The following is a 22,291-nucleotide window of genomic DNA, read 5'->3' on the forward strand; positions in this document are numbered from 1 at the left end:
GGATGCATTTGGAAAGTCCAAAAGCCAAACTATCATTCATCATCATCATCATCATCATCATCATCATCATCATCATTTTAGCCATTGTCTACCCACTGTAGGATGAAGGTCTTTCCCGCATGTTCCCAACAAATATGGTCCTGAGCTTTCTTTTGCCAATTAGGTCCTATAAACTGTAATTAATAATTAATACAATTTTCTAATAGTTGAAAATGCAAGTAGAAAAATAGGAAGCACCTTTGGTGGGAAGGTAACAGTGTTCCATGCATCTTCAGCATTTAGTCATGCCAGCCACATGACCACAGAGATGTCTTCAGAGAGCGCTGGCTCTTTGGCTTTGAAACGGAGACGAGCACCACTCCCTAGAGTCAGGACCGACTAGCACATATGTGTGAGGGGAACCTTTACCTTTTTACTAATAGTTGGGTGTTCTGACCCCCATTCCTCCGTACGCCGAGGCACTCCGAGACAAGATTACTGGTAGACAATTTATTCACAGTAAATTAACACACCCACAAGACTTTGGCAGCAATCCAGACTTCCAAGATAAGAAATACACACGAGAGCTTCTCCAGCATTGGTATATTAGTTGAATCCTGCAAACAGCCTCCTCCCAAAGTCTCTCCTTATATACTCTCTTGGACGTAGCCTAATTATAACCACCTGAGTCCAATTATCTTTTGTATCTGCGTAGTTGCTGTCATCGCTTATCTGCCCGCCTTTGCCTAGCATCCAAGACCAACTCCCTTAGCTCCTCCCCACTGCTCCAAGGCCTGATGTCTTCACCACTGCTCCAGGGCCTGACATCATGGGCACACTCCCTTTGGCTTTCACCACTGCTCCATGCCTCAGGCACCTCCTGGTGACCAACCAGCCTCTCTGGTCCCTGCTCAAAGTCTGAACCCTGTCCAGAGTCCTCCACATCTTCCAGAGCCGACTCATAGGGCCCATCGCTATGGGAGTCTGTTTACAGCGCCAACGGCTCCTGCTGGGCCACAACAGTTGGGTTATCATCTTAGAGGACAATCAAATAAATATCCTGAGTATATCTTGTTATTAATTCCTATAGCCCAGATAACTGGGCAAGATGTGTATAATCAAATAAACACTTGGTATTCAATAGGAACAATTAATAGATTGCAGGCTAAGCTAGATATAGTATTCAATTAATAATCTATGAGCTAATATGGTGGCTTTAAAGAGTTAATTGTTTATGGAGAATTTAATGACTGAAAGACAATAAATTGAAAGACATATGTGAGTAGCAGGAGATTAAGCATTAATAACTTCTGACACATCATAGAAAATAATGTTTTTTTGCCTTTTCCTTGGGGATTTAGCAAATTAAAGGAAATCAAAACCAAATTCTCATGCCATGATTTGGAAAGTCATCAATAAGATACAAGACAGAAAGAAGAAAAAAGGGAAAATTTGATTTTTTTTTGCATTTGCTTCCTAGGCTGAAGTGATTGGAAAAAAATGAGGAAAATTTCCTCAGTATAAAAAGTATTGATGACTACACACTGAAAGTATACAATGGTACACTCTCTTTTTTTCTTTTTTAGCTTAAATAAGAAAGTTCAACTTAACATAGATCTTACTTAATGAAAACCTTTACGGTTTCGCCTTTAGGTTGTAATAAGAGGATGAGAAATACCAGGAAAATGCATGATGCAGCTTGCAACAATTAAATAGCAATAGCAATAGCAGTTAGACTTATATACCGCTTCATAGGGCTTTCACCCCTCTCTAAGCGGTTTACAGAGTCAGCATATCGCCCCCACAGTCTGGGTCCTCATTTTACCCACCTTGGAAGGATGGAAGGCTGAGTCAACCCTGAGCCGGTGAGATTTGAACAGCCGAACTGCAGATAACAGTCAGCTGAAGTGGCTGCAGTACAGCACTCTAACCACTGCGCCACCTCGGCTCTTTAAAATATATATTAAAATATATATACTTTTTAAAGTGCCCTATCTAAGGGGTTTACAGAGTTAGCATATTGCCTCCCAACAATTTGGGTCCTCGTTTTACCTACCTTAGAAGGATGGAAGGCTGGGTCAACCTTGAGCTTGGTGAGATTTGAACTGCCAGATTGCAGGCAGCCAGCAGTCAGCAGAAGTAGACTGCAATACTGCACCAGGTTCTGGATCCCGTTCCAACTGCTACAGTTGGACCGGGCCCAGCATCGCCCACATGGATTTGCACAGCGCGTGCATGCGTTGTAGCTGCAAACGACGCTTCTGTAAGCTTCCACAATGCTCCAGCTGCTCGGCGGAGCGTCGCACAGGCGTACACACCATGTGCGTGCACCGAAGCGCCAAAATCTTTAAAACATGATAAGGAGCACAGGCGGGTGGGTGGGCTCTCCGGAGTACCATACCAGAACGTTATCCATGCTCCAGGCAGGCTCTGGTACGCCCGTACCGGGGCGTACCGCCTGCAACCCACCACTGTACTGCACTCTAACCACTGCGCGACAAGGTTGACTCAGTCTTCCCTCCTTCTGAGGTCAGTAAAAGGAAAACCCAGATTATTGGGAGCAATATACAAATAATGCTTCTACATTGTAAATTTCTCCAGAGAGTGCTGTAAAGCATTATGCAGTGGTATATATGCCTAAATGATATTGCTATTGCAATCTTTACATTGGCCACACAACAGATACTGAGATATCATCCAAAATATCTTCACATCTTTCCATGTAATTGATTTTAGTGAAGCTATAAGTTATATTTTGTTTATTTCCTAAACATCTTGTGTTTTTTAAAGATAGAGAAACATGTTCTCTGAAATGTCTTAAGTCCAATTTTTGTAGACTGCATAGCAGTTCAAACAGAAAGGGAAAGATACCCTGACTGAAGTGTTTCTTAATTTTTATTTTCTGAATCCTTCTCTAAAAAAATTTTTTGTTATTACTTCCCGCCTTTTGGCATGATAGATATTCACAGGCTCAACAGCTAAAGGCAAACTCTCTTCTGATAACAACCCAGATTTTGTTTCCTATTGCCTCTGGAGAATTGTCATTAAAGTAACTACAGTCCTGGTGCATATTATTATAAGTATAGATTTTTAATGCAAGAGACTGCCATGAATTTCTTGGACATTTATAGAGAGTCTGGAGTTTCAGTTTGTGAAAATATTGCATTGATATTTCCATTTTCAGTTTCTAAATGCCATCTCTGAAAGAGCTCCCTTATTGATGATAATGGAATAACTGCAAAACCATGGTTGAGATGCTACATAAGTTTGAGCTGCATTGTCTTACCAGCCACATATTTACTAAAGTGTTTTTTTTTAAAGAGAAGACATTTGCAAAAAAAAAATATCCCTACTTTATTTTTATTCAATGCTATTAAAACCTGTCCTCTACCATCCTCTGGAGTCCATTTAAGCTCACACCTACTGCTTCGGTGACTCCATCCAGCCACCTCATTCTCTGTCATCCCCTTCATCTTTTGCCCTCAAACTTTCCCAGCATTAGGCTCAATTCACTGGAGAAGAGCCTAATGCTGGGAAAGATGGAGGGCAAAAGAAGAAAGGGACAACAGAGAAAAATGGTGGCTGGATGGAGTCACCGAAGCAGTCGGTGTGAGCTTAAATGGACTCCAGGGGATGGTAGAGGATAGGAAGGCCTGGAGGAATGTTGTCCATGGGGTCGCGATGGGTCGAACACAACTTCGTAACTAACAACACTAAAACTGATTTTTAAATAACAAGCTGTAAATATGGTAGTCTCTTCTGACCTTGTAAAATACAAGTTTGCAGAATTAAATAAGTAATTGGAATCAGCTGTGCAGAAGTTTTGTCATACACAGGTATCCTGGGAGTTGAAGTCCACACATTCTCAAGTTGTTAGTGTTGAGACACAGTGCCTTACTTGGCCACTATTTTTTTTCTTGCGATGGATTCTTTAAAGGCAGTGGTGTATTAACCATTAAGCAAACTAAGCACGTGCTTAGGCCGCCAGACCCAAAGGGGGCACCACAAAGTTGAGAAAGAAAAAAAACCCCAATGAAGCTTGGCTTCATTTGTACAGTATGTACAAAGGAAGGGGGGGCACCGAGATTTGTCAGTGCTTAGGACACCAGTGAGCCTTAATCCGCCACAGTTTAAAGGATTCTTTAAAAGTGTCCGTGTGGAAGGGTGAACCTTGTCTCCAGGGGTGGCTTCCGACAGCCACTACTCTTGCTTTGCTCGTGGGTGCGCAGAGCACACGTGCGCAAGTGCAGTATGATAAAAATGTTCTGCGCATGCGCAGAAGCCAAAAACAGGAGAACCGGTTTGGGGTTGTGGCAGGCTTGGGTCGCTGCTGGTTCCAGCAACCCAGGCCACAAAACCACTACTGGTTTGGTCAAACCTGTCAAAACCGGTAGGAACCCACCACTGCTTGTCTCCCCTGGCACATTGTTTAAATTATGCACATCATTGTGACTGTAAACAAAAAATTATTGTTAGTTTAACCTCCACTTACTCACTCAATGGCCTGATGCTGTTATGTTACTTTTCTAAAAATCTTGTACGGCTATGCAGAGCCTGAAATTTTACTCTAAGGCTGAAATTATTGGCTCTGGATTCTCATAATTAAATGGTTCCCACCACCAGTCTTTAAACCTAAGTATCACATTGAGTGTAAGAATGATGTTGATAACTCAAAGATGTCACCCTACTGTTTCCTTTTTTTCATCTTCCATGATGGCTTCTGTCTCTGCGGGATCTAGTGCTGAATCCTTTTTCAGCAGCCCCATATATTTCTGAGCATTGATTATAATGACCATTATCTATTCATTTGAACTGCAGCTTCCATATAATGAAATATCATGCCTGACATTTCTGTAATAAGTGCTTGACTTTTGCAGCTTTGGCACATAATAAGCACATAACACAGATATAGAAATATTAAAGTCTACTAGTCAGCATAATACTTGAGAGCCAGTGAGATGCTAATTGCATTTTGTTTTTTAACGGCTCGGGAAAATTATTGTGTACTGTTTTAAAATTAAGGCAAAGGTCATAGATCTCTCCCTTAATTTTTTTTTCTCTTTTAGTCTGGAAATGATGAAGTCAGAGAGAGAGAGACCATGTTGTGAAGGGAAATCCTTTTAATAAGCAGAATATAAGTATTCTGCTTATATTTAGAGGAGCAGAATATAAGTATTTGCAGCTGAGATGAAGCAACTTGCTACCGTTAACTCATATGGCTAAGTCGCTGTGGCCAACTCACCATAAGACAACTTGCCACAGGACAATTCAACAAATACAAAAGTTGAATTAATTTTGATGGAACCATGGCCAATAATAATAAAAGAAAGTCAATCCAGAAGTACAAGAGCTATAATAATTTTGAAAAAAACATGGTCACCAATAATAAAAGCAGAGGTGGTATTCAGCTGGTTCTCTCCAGTTCGGGCGGCTGTGGGAGGCTCCGCCCACCTGCCCAACATAATGTGCAAGCGCTGCGCGCTCACATCTGCAAACCGGTAGGGAAGATAAGTGAATCCCACTGCTGAATAAAAGTAACTGAATGAAACAATTAATACAGTATTGGATTGAACCATGTAAATTTGGCCCTACCAAGTTGTTCTAGACCCCAAGGAAGGGAGCTGGATGTTGAGGAAGATGATAAAAAAATAACAAGAAGCTTGCATTGTTTATAACTTTTTCATCTTTGCAATAGTGGTGAAACATCTGTAGCTCGGGTTTAGGATGAGGTTGAAGGTTCATTCTCTGAGCAGGTGGGTCGGTTTCTGAACATTTCATTAACCGGCTAGGTGAGCTCTTTACCAGAGTTTAGGGGATGTTGATATCAGTGTTCTTCTGTTTATAAGGACTTCAGGTTTGGATGTGTCAAATGAGGGTCTTGTGATGGGTCAGCTGTAAGTCATCAGTGAGCCTTGCGATGGGTCTTGTGATATTAATGCTTCACGTGATCTTGATTCTATCCCTCTGTTTATGTAGCCTAGAACTATCTTGGCTTTTTTGGCAGCTGCTGCACACGGCTGGCTCATATTTAAATGGTTGTCCACTAGGACTCCAAGCTCCCTCTCACAGTTACTACTATTGAGCAAGGTACCACCTATACTGTACCTGTGCATTTCGTTTTTCTTGCCTAAATATAGAACCTTACTCTTTTCACCATTGAATTTCATTTTGTTAGATAGCTCTCATTTGTCAAGATCCTTCTGTATCTTAAGCCTACCTTCTGGAGTGTTGGCTATTCCTGCTAGCTTGGTGTCATCTGCAAAGTTGACAAGTTCCTCATTTATCCCCTCATCCAAAGCATTGATTTAGATGTTGAAGAGTGCTGGGCCTAAAACAGAGCCTTGCTCTTTAATCACCCAAAAGTACTTTGTCAGGTTTTTCTGCAGCAAATCCAATGTCCCTTAGTTTGACCTGATGTAATCAGGGTCATTGGGAGGTGAATTGCTGGTGGATAGGAGGTTGTGTGAGTTGGTTGAGGGCCGGTGCTGTCTCTGGTTAGATGTGTGGTTGATTTCGATTCTGAGGGGCTCATAGGTTGATTCAATGGTGGGTTGCCAATTTTTTTACTACTGGTTCAGGCGCGCTCGTGCACGCGTGATGCTTCACATGCACAGATGCATCCAGGCGGGTGGGCGGAGCCTCCTGCTGCTGCTACTACCTGTTTGCCCAATCCAGGCTGAACCGGGAACAACCCACCTCTGGACTGGTTGTAGGTCAATGTGTCTGTTGATGGAATTGCTTGTGGGGTGCCAGACTTCAATGAACTCACCAGCATGATCTTTGCCCTTTCACATCGGCCAACCAACATGATGGCTGTGTGAAGGGCCAGACTCAACTTGGCTTCTTCTCCTGTCCCCTGAGATGCACTTATTTACATTTGATTTCTAATTAACAATTGAACTCATGTGGGCAAATAAGGACAGCCAAAGGGCCAGATGTGGCTCAGGGCCCATAAAATGCCCAGGTCTGGTATGAATGGTGGAAAATAGAAACCTTGTACATGCAGACTTTCAACTTTAACAACCAGTGTGGCGCAGGAGGAAAGAGGCAAGGCAATAAAATAGGTAAACGAGATTGGGAAAGATTGAGCAACATAATCCTGTAACCTGGTGTTGGATGCATTAAACAAGCACAGGTCTAAACATATTATTATATTCAGGTTGCATTTATTATCTTAAAGAAATTATACCTCCTTCTGTGCAAAAGTGAAAAGTAATTCAGGCACAGTAAGACATCTTTCTCAAAATTATCAATAATTTTCCTGGTGGTGGCAACACTGGCAATGCCCATTTGCGATGCAACGCAGTGAATGTATTGTTGTTTCCTACAACAGCAATAAATGCATCTTTTATGATTTCCTGAGATTACATAATTTAGGGACAGCAAATGGACACACATGCCTCTATTCATCTTCTTCTTTGGGCAGGCGATATGTGAACATATAATTTCAGCACATCTTTTTTGAATTAAATCTGCAGAACATTTTTTCCATTCTGACTTTTAGAAATGTGGTACTCAGCAGAATAGAGAAGCAACTTCCGGACACTATACTAGTGCTACATTTAAGAGTTTCTCCCCCACTGCTTCTTCCAACAATAAGCATAATGAGCATCTCATTTCATATCAATGTGCAGATACTTCATTATAATCCAACATAATGTGTCTTCCTTTTTCATAAAAATAAAAGCAGAGGGCTTAATCTAGTACTAAGCCAATGTCAATAACATCAGACTTCTGTCTTCTGGAAAAATAAATCTCCTCTTTGAAATGAGGGTTCAAACATTCATGCATGCATTCATCCATCCATTCATTTATCATATTTCTTAACTGGGGAGTAAGAAGGGAAAAGGGGGGAAATGGTGGCTCAGTGGCTGACGATGAGCTTGTCGATCAGAAGGTCGGCAGTTCAGTGGTTCAAATCCCTAGCACTGCATAATGGAGTGAACTCCCATTACTTGTCCCAGCTTCTGCCAACCTAGCAGTTCGAAAGCACGTAAAAAATGCAAGTAGAAAAATAGGAACCACCTTTGGTGGGAAGGTAACAGTGTTCCGTGCACCTTCGCTATTTAGTCACACCAGCCACATGACCACGGAGACGTCTTCGAACAGGACTAGCTCTTTGGCTTTGAAACAGAGATGAGCACTACCCCCCTAGAGTCGGGAAGAAATTTGGGCAGAAATCATTCATCTCTGGATACAGTCTATATCCAGATATAGATACAGATATACTTGTCACCAATACTAATGTTTTGGTAATTTCATATCTCCTGCCTTAGTGGTCTGGATGTCATTCTGAAAATAAATAGCTGGTGAAAAATGTTTTGATCTCTCTTTGCAGTGAGGTAGTTCAGTTTTACAGATAGCTGCGTGAGAGTTTATTAGAAGAAATAACTTAAGAAAGTTTATATATAAACCCTTATGTATAAATGTGCACAACCTGGAGTGTGTGATGGTGATAGCTTTTAATGTGATCAGAATGGCTATAGGTGCTAAAGTAATAATCTTAATGGTAATTTATTTAATTTTAAAATATTTTTGCCCTACCTATTTCTACGTGCCTGACCTATCTCCTGTATTTTTAGAGCATAAACTCAATATCCAAACATGAACGCTCAATGTGTAAAAGTTTGGAATAGGGACAATATAAAGAATTCAAGAAGATGTCATAGCTATTGCCATCAACCAAAAAGTGAGAAATTGAAATGTGTCAATAGATCTGTGGCGGTGTGAGATTATGGTAATCCATGGGAATTTATTTCCAATATCTATTAGCTTCTCCAGAGAAGCTAATTTTCAGTTGTTTTTGCTTAGAAGAACACTCAGTTTAAATTAGAGGGAATGTTGCCACTGACATCAAAATGAGCATCTACTTGTCGATTCAGTCCATTGAATTCAGTTCAGTAATGGGATTCAGCCGGTTCGTACCTATTTGGGAGAACTGGTTGTTAACTTTCTAAGTAGTTCGGAGAACCGGTTGTTGGAAGAAATCTCATCTTGTTTTTTTCCACTTCACAGGGCTAATCCTTTAAGGAAGACAGGAAGGAAACATTCTGGTGTTGTTTCTAGCCTAATCTTTATTGCCCTGCTTACAGAAACTGCCTTTCCGGTTAACCCTTATGACATTGTAACAGCTAAGGCGAAGCACCCATCAACGTGAATGATGTTGAGCTGGACATGCCCACCCAGTCACATGACTACCGAGCCATGCCTACCCAGCTGGTCATTAGGGCAGAGAACCGGTTGTTAAATTATTTGAATCCCACCACTGATTCAGTTTAACAATACAAAAAAAAATGTAGGGGATTTTAAGCTATGTTCTTAAACGTTAGCATTCATTTGTTCACATCACTTCCACAGTATTCCCTGAATTTCTTTATCACCACCTGGCGGTGCAGTGGTTAGGGGGCAGTATTGCAGACAAGCACTACGGAGTGGTGCGGTGGCCTAGAAGTGGAGCTCTTGACTCACAATCCGGAGGCTGTGAATTCGATCCTTCGTAGAGGCAGATATTTTTCTCTCTGGGCACAATGAGACTATATCTGATGTGAACTCCGCATTGGTGACAGGCAAGGGCATCCGGCCACTAAATACTCAGCTCCATTCATCTGCCCAGACTCCACCCCGATGCAAGGGATTACCGAGTCATTAAAAGACAAAAAGAATTGCAGATAAACACAGCGTGCATTTGATTCTAATAGGGCTCAAGGTTGACTCAGCTTTCCATCCTTCTGAGGTGGGTAAAATGAGGACCCAAATTGTTGGGGGCAATATGCTGACTCTGTAAACTGCTTAGAGAGGGCTGTAAAGCACTATGAAGCGGTATATAAATCTAACTGCTATTGCTACAACCATTCATTTACCGGTAGGTACTATTCAAAGTTACAACAGCACTGAAAAAATAGACTTACGATATTGGTCCTCACACTTACAATGGTCACCTGATCAAAATACAGGTGCTTAGCTACTAGGATGTATTTATGGTGGTTGGGTCTTGTGATTGTCATTTGTGGCCTTCCTAGCTGACTTCTAATTAGCAAAATTAACAGGGAAAGCCAAATGCACTTAGGACTGCATGACGCATTTAATAACTGAAGCAATTCACTTAACAACAGTGACCAAAATGGTCATAAAATTGGGTGTGGCTCACTTAAAAACTGTAATGATTAGCAGTGTAAATTCTGGTGCTAAATTTGGGTCGTATGTTAAGGATTAACTCTATTTCCAAGCATTTCCAAGCACTTCCAAGTGACAGAGAGCTTATAATAGCAGTGACAATGGATATGCATCAATCTCTCTCGCTTTCTCTAACAGCCACGTCTTACCTACAGTCCAAAATACCTTGTTCTATGTCAGATTCGAGTTTCTGTTCAAATTTGCAGAGTAGAACCTAGTATTTTTTCTATCAAGGCAACCTGGTCTACCCAAATATGGGACAGCTCATACTGCTTCCGCTTTCACCTTTCAGCCCCAATCCAGTATGCTCTGTCCCATATTTGGGTAGACCAGGTTGCCCCAATAGAAAAAACACTCTCCCTTGGTATAACCGACACAGCAAGGAAAACCCATGGCTTAGAGGTGAATACCTAATATGCAAGCAGTCTGTGTTAGAATTCCAGAAGTGTATGGCTAGCTCAGGGGTGTCTAACTCAAGGCACAGGGGCCCCGCGGGGTGCTTAGAACTGGCCCGCGGGGTCACCTGGAAACATCAAAGGACCAGCCCATGGGTGGACCTCCTGAGTTCCATTTTTGCTGGCAGAGGGTTGCAGGAAGCCATCACAGCCAAAAACGGAGCTCAAGAACCCGTTTTCACTGGCAGAGCGCTCAGGCGGCCACAAGCACCTAAAACATTAGTGACATCAAGCTGGCCACACACCCCACCCCCTCCTGGGGTCAAACACAACCCTGATGCAGCCCTCGATGAAATCGAGTTTGACACCCCTAGCCTAGCTGATGAGAGCTAAATAGCTTGAAATAGATCTATAGTAATCTCCCTTTATTTCTTTGTGGATAAATATAAATTCAACACGAGCAGAACCAAGCCATTTTCTTTAGCAAGGAAATTGACTGACTGATTCTCTGTTGGGCTCAGTTCCAATCTTTTCATAGCCACTCTTGTCTTCACCGTTGCAGTGACTAATTAGCTTGTGCTTTCCTAATGGGGGAAAAAGAAAAAGTCCTTTCCACATGGCATCACATTATTTCCTTGTCATTTTACAAGACCTGGAGTGTTAACATGGCTTCTCACCATTGGCTCTCAATGAGGAAAAGCGAGCAGGCTGAAATAATGCTTCTCGGTTAACATGGCCTGGTACAAAGAAGCTGGCATTTAGTCTTGCGTGCCATTCCCAATCATCTGTGAAAAGAACTCGTGGCCCCACTCTGAATGTGTCATTAAGCCTTTTTGAGTCTCAGCAATGGATGAGCTGAATTCCAAGAAAAAGCAAAAGTGGAGTGGACTCCTATAGCTGCCTAAAAATATTTTTTTAAACTGTTTGCATTCCTAATAATGCCACCATTTGTATGAGTGCCTTCAAGCCTTAAAGAGTGCACAATGCTTTAAAAGGGGGGGGGGGGAATAGGAACTGATTTGACTGCATTATTGGTGTTGTTAGTTGTGAAGTTATGTCCAACCCATTGTGACCCCATAAATCAATGTTTCTCCAGGCCAGTAGTGAAATTCAATTTTTTTTACTACCAGTTCTGTGGGTGTGGCTTGGTGGGCGTGGTTTGGTGGGCGTGACAGGGGAATGATACTGCAAGTCTCCATTCCCACCCCACTCTGGGGCCAGCCAGAGGTGGCATTTGCTGGTTCTCCAAACCTCTCAAAATGTCCACCACCAGTTCTGTGAACTACTCAGAATTTCTGCTACTGGTTCTCTAGAACCTGTAAGAAACTGCTGGATTTCACCCCTGCTCCAGGCCTTCCTGTCCTCTACCATCCTCTGGAGTCCATTTAAGCTCACGCCTAGGCTTCCATGACTCCATCCAGCCACCTCATTCTCTGGCGTCCCCTTCTTCTTTTGGCCTCAATCTTTCCCAGCTTTAGGCTTTTCTCCAGTAAGTCCTTCCTTCTCATTAGGTGGCCAATTCCATCTTCAGGATCTGGCCTTCTAAAGAGCAGTCAGGGTTAGGGTTAGGGTCTCCTCTTGGACTGACCTGTTTGATGGCCTTGCAGTCCAAGGGACTCGCAGGAGTCTTCTCCAGCACCATAGTTCAAAGGCCTCAATTCTTTGGCGCTCAGCCTTCCTTATGGTCCAACCTTCACAGCCATACATTGCAACTGGGAAAACCATAGCCTTGACTATACATACTTTTGTTGTCAGGGTGATGTCTCTGCTTCTTAATATGCTGTCTGGATTTGCCATAGCTTTCCTCCCCCCTGCCTTATACTGCATTATATTCCTGAGCAAAAGCAAGAATTAATCCCTTCTTGAGGTCTTAGTCCTTATGGCCATGTTGGTGAACACTGACCCTGAGTAGTGTCAGGAAGTGTGATAATGTTAAGGGAAGAAAGGACTGTTACTTCGGGGAAGGAATTCTCTCTTTTATCATAAAAACCGCAGAGAGGTTAGCGCTGCATATCACAAGGACAATACCCTCTGGAGGTCAATATGCCTTTTAGTTTTTCTGAAACCATGCACTTTAATGGACTACAGTCTGCTTTGCCTCCAAACCGAGCAGCATAAAAGGTTTTCCACAATGTTATTACACTCTGCTTGGCATCTATATTTTACTGTAGTGAATGCATGCATAATACATATGTTTCATCAGCGCAAGATGTTTGCCCTATGCTTTTACAGCTACGGATATAACTGGTATTTGCATAATAGCTCAATCTTTACCTCTAGATGACACGGCAGGAGGGCAGTCTCAAAGCAGGATAACTGCCATTCAGGCTTGCAGCCTTATTTGTCTCCTCGAGAACTAGTATAAAGTCAATGTTATAGTTTGAGCCCCCAGTCTGCTGAGTGAGCACTCAGTCAATGGAATCCAATGCAACTGCTGGCTGCCATAAATCACAAGTCCTTAGAAAGTCCTAGTTTTGACCAGTGGTGAGATTCAAAGAATTATATTTGAATCCCACCAAATAGTTAAATTATAATTTAACAACTGGTTTTCTGCCCTAATGACCAGCTGGGCAGGCGTGGCTCGGTGGTCATGTGACCATGTGGGCGTGGCCAACTCAACATCACTCACGTCGATGGGTGCTTTGTCTTAGCTGATACAATGTTATAAGGGTTAACTGGAGAGGCAGTTTCTGTAAGCAGGGCAATAAAGATTCGGCTAGACACGACACCAGAATGTTTCCTTCCTGCCTTCCTTACTAGATTAGCCCTGTAAAGTGCAGCGGTGGGATTCAAATAATTTAACAACCATTTCTCTGCCCTAATGACCAACTGGGTAGGCGGGGGTTCGGTGGTCATGTGACTGTGTGGCCGTGGCCAACTCAACGTCACTCAGGTCGATGGGCGCTTTGCCTTAGGTGTTACAATGTAATAAGGATTAACCAGAGAGGCAGTTTCTGTAAGCATGGCAATAAAGATTAGACTAGAAACAACACCAGGATGTTTCCTTCCTGCCTTCCTTACAGGATTAGCCCTGTAAATTGGGAAAAAACAAAATGGGATTTCTTCTAACAACCGGTTCTCCGAACTGCTTAGAAAGTTAACAACCGGTTCTCCTGAATAGGTGCAAACTGGCTGAATCCCACCACTGGTAAAGTGATAAAAACCAAAATAAGATTTCTTCCAACAACCGGTTCTCTGAACTGCTTAGAAAGTTAAGAACTGGTTCTCCCAAAAAGGTGTGGACTGGCTGAATCCCACCACTGGTTTTGACCTTATATCTCAACTTAAGCATCTCACCTTTTGAAGGAGAATACTTCCTGGCTAAAATTCTCTTCTTTTTCTTCTAACTTCACCTTCGTTTGTTCCTCCTGGTTCGTCTATATAATTTCTGTTCTTGACATTCAGTCTTCCTTAAACCCTGGCTGATAAGCTTGGGACCAGCTATAGAATGGCAGCTAATTCATCCCATTCCCATTTACTCCAACTGAATCCCTACTCTTGTCAAACAAAGCAAGCATTTGGAATGTTTGAGGACATCATCCCAATATGCTTTACGATTTGAAAAAGATCCGTTAAAGTGATGCCTCTGAGAACTGAGTGTCTGTATATTCTAATTATGATAGTATTATGTGCTTGTTTCCTGATAAGAAAACTTTTACTTATTCTTCCTGAACATTGGAGTATGTGTGAATGCTTTTCTGTTTTTGTGGACAGGGTGCCATCTTGTGGGCAAATTCACACGCTACAAAAAGTGAATTACTGCCAAATTAATGCTGAGGTCCTTTTTTTAAAAAAATCACCCTTTCTGGAGCTAATATTATCCTCCAAACTGTGATGGTTTTTTTTTTTATTATCCTCTCATGCAAATCACTTTGAACATTAATGGAGTTTGTCCACCAACTAGATCAGGTGGAAACTCTCACTGTGTTCAAAAACCTCAGCATACAAATTAGTTCCTTTGACTAAACACCTGAATTAAATTGCCAGAACATCCACGATTTTGCAAAGGGCAAATGTGATCTGACTTTTGGCCTCATTAGACAAACGAGTCACTTTGATGCTACTGTAATTTGCCTTGATCTATAATTTCCCTAACTGAAGGATTTAATCATTTCTTCTCGCATCTCCGCTTCCACTGCCTCATTACAAAATCTGTATCTCTCACTAGCCCAAATTTCTGATAGCTGGGAGAGGTATCTTTCCTATCTGTATAATTCCAATTGGCGTGGTACAGTTAGGAAGAAATTTCAGTCTCAAAAGTGTTACAAAGATCAAACAAGATCTGAACTGAAAACCCATCAAGAAGTAAACCGAGCACTGTTTAGTGAAGAGTCTTTACTAAGGAATTAGAGCAGGGGTGTCAAACTCAAGGCCCAGAGACTGGATCCAGCCCATTGGGTGCTTAGATCTGGCCCGCGAGGCCACCCTGAAAACAGTCATGGACTGAACTATAGTGCCTCTGCCAGTGAAAACGGAGCTCTGTTTTCACTGGTAGAAGGTTGCAGGAGGTGCTGCAGCCTAAAACGGAGCTCGGTCCGCCCTCCTCAGAGCTCGGTCCGTCAGCGTTGTGTTTGACCTTGGTGGGCTGGGGTGAGCATGGTGTGACCAGCTCGATGTCATTCCTGTAGGGGGTGCCTGTGGTGGCCCAAATGATCTGTCAGCAAACACGGGCTCCTGAGCTCCGTTTTTGCTAGCAGAGGGTTGCGAGAGGCCGCCACAACCGAAAATGGAGCTCAGGAGCCCGTTTTTGCTGACAGAGCATTTGGACCACCACAGGCACCCCCTACAGGAGTGACATCGAGCTGGTCACACCATGCCCATCCCAGCCCACCAAGGTCAAACACAACGCTGATGCAGCCCATCCACCCCCTCCTCTTTAACAAGGATTGGTACAAGTGCGAAGAGAAGCTATACAGATGATTTGATTAGAAACTCAGACCTAATAAAAGGAATTGATAGAATCGATATGTTTAGCATTGAGAAAAGATGATGAGGGAGCCACACAGCATTTTTCCAAAACTTTCACAGTATAGGTGAGACAGGTTTAAGGGTGGCACCCTTAGGGTAAGAATGCAGTATTGCAGGCTAACTCTGCCCACAGCCAGTCTTTTGATCCTGACGGGACTCAAGATTGACTCAACCTTCTATTCTTCTGAGATTGGTAAATTGAAGACCCAGATTGTTGAGGGAAATATGCAAATAACGTAAACCATCCAGAGAGTGCTGTCAAGTGGCAAATATGGGGTGGCATATAAGCCTAAATGCTATGGCTATGGAATCTCATGGGTGGACATGAGTCCTACTCCACTGGCAAATGAAAACAGTAGCATGAGGAGCATTTGCCCAGCATCATACAGTCCACAAGCCCTTCTTAAAGCTTGGGATCCAGGCAAGGGTGGGCTTCAAAAATTTTAGCAAGGGGTTCTCTGCCCAGTTGCTGGGTGGGCGTGGGCATGGTGGGCATGGCCTAGTCAGCTTCTTGTGCCATGGCGGTGGAGGGGTTTTTCTGCCCTCCCCGGGCTTCAGAGTCTTTCCTCGAGCCTCTGGGAGGGTGAAAATAGCCTCCTCTCCGGCTCTGGAGGTGATCTGGAGGCTGGAAATGGGCCCGTTTCTGGCCTTCCCGAACTTTTGGTAGGCCTGTTTTTCACCCTTCCTGAGCCTTCGCGCACGCCCTGCACTTACCTTATCCAAAAAGGGCTGCGTGGGGACTCCTGAGAGGGGCGGGGTGGGAGGGACCAGACAGGAGTGAGATTTAGGGGCTCTCCAAACTGCACAGAATCTTAGCTAGAGGTTCTCCCGAATCCCTGAGAATTCCCAACAGCCCACCCCTGGAACCAGGCAACTATCATTCACATCATTCAGGCCCGTGAAGTAAGTCAGGTCAGGAAGCTGACACCACAATTCTGACCAAAAACATATTTTATTGAGAAAGGCAAAAATAGCACAACTTTCAAAGCTTGAGTTTTTCTCTCTTTCCCTCTTACGCTACAGAGAATTAGGGAGGAGTCACCCCTGAGCTTCTTCCTCACACTTGTAGCTGTTGCCCGGCTTAACAAATGCTTTTGTTTATGTAACCATCTGCCTCCACTTAGCTTCCCCAACATCATCTCTACACGACCTCATTATTTTGACATTGACATTGACAAGAAGCTCTGTATGGGGCTGCCCTCAAAGACCATCTAAAAACTGGAGTTGCTGCAAAATGCAGCAGCCCATATGCTGGCAAGCGAGAGTCATTTTAGCTTCGTTAGAGCCACACTGTGAAAGTTACATTGGTTGCCAATAGAGGAGGGGGGGGGTTGTATGAAATCCAGGGAGCTGGTTTTAATCTACCATATTTTTTGAAGTATAAGACACTCCAGACTATAAGACGCACCTACCTTTTCTGGGGAGGAAAACAAGAAAAAAACATCTGCCTCTCCCTCCCAGCATCCATCCGGTATTCATCTGGCCCATTCGCCACAGACTGTTCAACACTGCTGGGGCCCATTCGTTGCCACCTGTTCGCCACCACCACCCATTTGCTGCCGCCGTGGCTCCTTCGCCGCCACTCCTTCACTGCTGCCGCCACCACGGCCTGTTCACCGCTGCCCGTTCGCCTCCACCCGTTCACCGCTGCCCATTCGCCACTGCCGTTGTGACACACTCTAGAACAGCTGAATGGAGCCCCCCCACTCAACATTCACTGTATGAGATGCACAAAAATTTCCAATCACTTTTAAGGAGGGGGTAACAGCATCTTATACTCTGAAAAATATGGTATATAGCCTTTTAATGGCTAAGGCATAAGTTACCATACCACCTATCTGATTAGAGCATCATGTCCCCAGTCCCTGGGAATTTAGTGGCAAATAAATTTAATAAACTATTATCCCAGGGTGGAGGTGGAAAAATGCTTTGGCTCCTTTCTCTCAGAGAGATTAGGAGGCTGAGAATCCATTTATCCTTTTCAAAAAAAAAATCTGCTTTCAAGATCTGAATAATTCCTGTGCTGTTGAGGTTTTTTGATGTTCTGAAAGTTGCTAAAACTTTGCACATGGACTGTTAGGTAAGCTTCCCGTTGGGAGAGCAAGTGCGTTCAGCGAAGTGTTGTGAGAGTGTTGTTGGATAACACACAAACCAGCATACAGAGACACTGCAATTTAAATAGGTTTTTACTTTTGTGAAAATAGAGGTATCAGAGTCCATCAAACAGTCCAAGTCATACACGAATAAGACAGTCAGTCATCAATGTCTTTCAGTTAAGGGATAATCCAAATAACATAGTCCATAATCATACAAACAGTCTGGTACTCAAAGTTTGCTAGCAGTTGCAAATCTTACAATTGGTCACGGCACTTTCTAACAGCCAGCTTCCAAAACACTCAGATCAGATCAGCCCAGTATCCAACAAACAGAGAGCTAACAGTCATTCTGGCTCCCTCTTATGGCCGATTGAGGAAAACAGCAAACAATCACATTTTACAGTATGATTTAAAGAAACAGGTATAGCATTGTTACATGATTTATATATTGCCAACCGTTAGAATTATATTCCTAACATGGACCATGAATCTACAGATAAGGTTGGTTTTAATTCTGTCTTGTTTATGTTATTGCAGTTACTACATCATACATTTACTGCATGATAATTTAATCTTTAGTCTTCTTTTTATCAGTTGGGACCAGTTTTCATTTACTGTTGGAACTATTATTGTTAAAGTATTTAAAATATGAATCTTATAAGTACATATAAGTGTGAGATAATATTTGCTTGCCATTTAGAACAAGTGAACGTTGACTAAAGCAAAGACTTTAGATGGAAGTACGTTAAAGTGCATTGCAGTTCAATTGATTTAAATATGACACATTTAAAGCAGGTGCTTAAAATCAATAGAATACAAAGCATGTCTTTGTTTGAGCTTATTGCAACAGCAACTGCCTGCATTTCTTATGCTGTGATGCTAGTGAGAGTACCTGAAGCGAGCTCAAGGAAATGCATTTATCTTGTCTCCCAGAACATTGCATAGTTATTAGAGAAGCATTTCCCATCCCTGACAACTTTAGGATGTGTGGACGTCAACTTTCAGATTCGGGTTTTCCCAGATGTGCCAACATGACATTTCTAATAAAAATGGAACTTTGAGGAACTTCATGCCTCGGAGTCTTCTTTCGTTGGGGGTGTTATTTTCGAACCCTGACATCAGCTGTATAATGTCATGTGGCTCTTGAAGACATTCATGACTCTCCATGTGATTTCTCTCCAAGGATTCTAGAACTTCAGCAGAACGGACACATGGATCTACTGAAGCATAAGTGGTGGCCAAAGAATTCCCAGTGTGATCTGCACTCCTCGGTGGACCCCAAATATAAAGGCGGCGCCTTGGACATAAAAAGCTTTGCAGGTGTTTTTTGCATACTGGCAGCTGGGATTGTTCTCTCCTGCTTAATTGCCATGTTGGAAACATGGTGGAATAAAAGAAAAGGCTCACGGGTTCCTTCAAAAGAGGTATGAGACCCTTCCATTTCATCATAGCACTAGAGGTGAGAAGGAAAATGCATCTTCTGATATGTTTTAATGGCATTTTAATCACCAATTGTGAACCATTTGTCTCTTGGAGGAAAAAAAAATACATCAAGAGGGAAATAGTGTAATGTCGTACTTATGAAATACTTATCCTAATTAATTTCCGTGGGATTTACTAGCACATATCTTGTTCACGAGCATTTAGTGAATAATAATTGGCTTTCATATTATTTGTATAAAGTATTAGCGATTAAGTATTTTATTACTAATCTGGATAAGATCTATCTTCTAACAACGTACGATGCAGCCTGATCCTACATTCAAAAAGGAAATCCTGCTAATTCCATAGGGCTTACATCTAAGACTGCATCCTTAATTGGCTTAACTGAATTTTATCTTTGGTTGATTAAAGCAGGATCAAATGTTAATCAGTTTTGACTTCTGGTAAGATTGTACTTCCCTGTTTCATAAGATGTGAACAAGAAAAGAAGGCCTGCAACTGATGGTTTATTAAACTGTACATTGTTATATACATTTCTTTACAATCAGCTACATTTGGGGGTGTTGTGCTTTTTCTTTTTTTTTATGACTTGCAACTGATCTCCTAACAGTTACATTTAATGATATGACCAAGTGATCAAATGGCAGACAATTATTAGAATTACTTTAATCGGTTGACGTTTCTGTCCATTGTTTCTGTGATGTTTGAATGCAAAATCCTGCCTTAAATTGTTCTATAAAATTTTTCAGAGTATTAAGCATTCTTCAGAACTACTCAGGTAAAGTTATGTTCAGATTGGAGGGAGCACACTTCTCTTTAGATTTAATCACTAAATTTCTAGGTTTTTTTGCAAGTGTTGATTTCTATATGTCTATGGAGAATCTCCAATGCCCTTCCTGCAAACAACATTAAATTTTTCCGCTTCCAATTAAGATTTTAATAAAGAATGAAAATTGGTTAAGAAAGGTTCACTTAAAGCATCTACGGGCATTCCTCAACGTATGACCCCAATTGAGCCCCAAATATTTGTTGCTAAGTGACACATTTGTTATGTGAGTTTTTCCCCATTTTAAAACTTTTCTTGCCACAGTTGTTAAGTGAGTCACTACGGTTTGTAAATTAGTAACATGGTCGTTAAGTGAAACTGATTTCCCCATTGACTTTTCCTGTCAGAAGGTCACAAAAGGGGATCACATGACACTGCCACCGTCATAAATATGAGTCAGTTGTCAAGCATCTGAATTTTGATCACGTGAGCATGGGGATGCTGAAATGGTTCGTAAGTGTGAAAAATGGTCTTAAGTTCTTAACTCACTTTTTTCCGTGATGTTGTGACTTGGAGTGGTCACTAAATGAACTGTTGTAAGTCGAGGACTACCCGTACTATACATAGGAGTAGCTAGGCAATCGCTTGAGTTTGTGGGATTCGTTGTCTAGTTTTGAAATAAACAATCACCAGCCAAAACTTGCAAGAGAAAAAAATGGCAATTTTATGTACTACTTTGCAAAGAGAGCATGCATGCACACACACACACATGCACGCACGCACGCACGCTCACACATACACACACACACATACCCAGAGGTACAATGGACACATCATAAATCATCTATATGTTCCCCTTATATTCCCTATTGCCATTACAAATTTACCTCCCACCCTTCATTGGCTTAGTACTTATGCGGTCACAACTTATCCCATGTGTCTAAAATGAATGAAACCAAATGACATCATCTCCGCCCCTGATTACATCTCCCATTATCCCATTATTCTAATTCTATCGCCCCCCCCTCCTGCCCTTATTTACAAATGACCTTTTATGGTCCTAGTTCCTTGGGGTTGTCTCAGGGATGGGCTGCTAAGAGTTCACCAGGGTTCGGGAGAACCCTTAGCTAATGTTATGGCTGGTTTGGAGAACTGCCAAATCCTAACCCTGGCTGGCTCCACCCATCTCACCCTGCCCCTCCCAGGAATCTCCATGCAGCCCGTTTTGGATGCGAGGTAAATACAGGGCCCGCGCGGAGGCTCAAGGAGGCGGAAAAACAGGCCTCCCAGAAGTTCTGGAAGGCCAGAAACAGACCCATTTAGGACATCCGGAGGGGTTCTAGAGCCTGGGGGAAGCAGTTTTCACCTTCCCAGAGGCTCGAGAAAAGCCTCCGGAGGCTGGAAAACACCCACACACACACAGTGGTGCAGGAGGCTGACTAAGCCACGCCCACCCAGCAATAGGACAGAGAACCCATTGCTGAAACTTTTGAGATTAGAATCATGAGATTAGAAATATATATACATTGTAGTATCTTCACAGACTAGCATGTCTTCTTACAGTTCTATAAAACTAATAGGCTCTGTTTCCCACAAGTTTAATCCATGTGCTTCATTCTGGTAACTTCTTACCAGCACTTCAAGCAACAAGTTGCTGTGAGCGTAATCAACACAACCGCCCTCTCTTACTTGACTTCGTTTTCTTAACGTGAACTAAGAGCTGCTTGACACGTTAAATATCTGTATGTAGACCTCAGCTGTTTTAAGTGGGTGCATAACATAGACAACGCAGGGAACATGGTTCGCAGATAGAGTATTTCTAAAAGGCAAGGTTGCTATAGCTCTCTGTTGCACCTACATTAGGTGGCAAATCCAGATCTGCTAAGAGCCCTGCCTGTCTGCATAGCCTGCTAAGAGAAACCAAATGACGACATGTGTGTGGACTGTACACCCAGAATCTCCAGATGTCTTTCAAGGGCATCCTATATATTTCACTTCAAAAACCAAAAGGTTGTTGCAAACATATTGCAATAGCATTTAGACTTATATACCACTTCACAGGGCTTTACAGCCCTCTCTAAGCTGTTTACAGAGCCAGCCTATTGCCCCCGACAACCTGGGTCCTCATTTTGCCGGCTTCGGAAGGATGGAAGGCTGAGTCAACCTTGAGCCGGGGAGAATCAAACTGCCAAATTGTTGGTAGTCGGCAGTCAGCAGAATTAACCTGAAATACCGCATTCTAATCTAACCACTGCACCACCACGGTTCATATACAGGCAGTATATGAGCAGACTTGCTACAGTTCACTTAGTCACCATACAACGGCACTGAAAACAGTGAGCTATGACCATTTTTTCACAGTTATGACCTTTGTAGCTCCCCCCCCTCGATCAGGTGATCAAAATTCAGGCAACTGGTTCTCGCTTATGATGATTGCTGAGTGTCTCAGGGCCACATGATCACCTTCTGCA

At 42.6% G+C, this 22,291-nt stretch overlaps 1 protein-coding gene across 1 annotated transcript in view; it reads left to right on the forward strand.

Annotated features, from left to right (window-relative positions):
* GRID2 (glutamate ionotropic receptor delta type subunit 2) overlaps positions 1-22,291 on the forward strand; it is a 1,117,957-nt gene that overhangs the window by 1,089,134 nt on the left and 6,532 nt on the right. Inside the window, exon 15 of the mRNA XM_087724106.1 lies at positions 18,795-19,035. Coding sequence (XP_087580232.1) covers positions 18,795-19,035 — 241 coding nt within the window. The remainder of the gene's footprint in view (positions 1-18,794; positions 19,036-22,291) is intronic.

This window comes from Thamnophis sirtalis, unplaced genomic scaffold (genome assembly GCF_051295495.1).
Source record: "Thamnophis sirtalis isolate CommonGarterSnake01/CBP01778 unplaced genomic scaffold, rThaSir2_p1.2 scaffold_10, whole genome shotgun sequence".
NCBI lineage: Eukaryota > Metazoa > Chordata > Lepidosauria > Squamata > Natricidae > Thamnophis > Thamnophis sirtalis.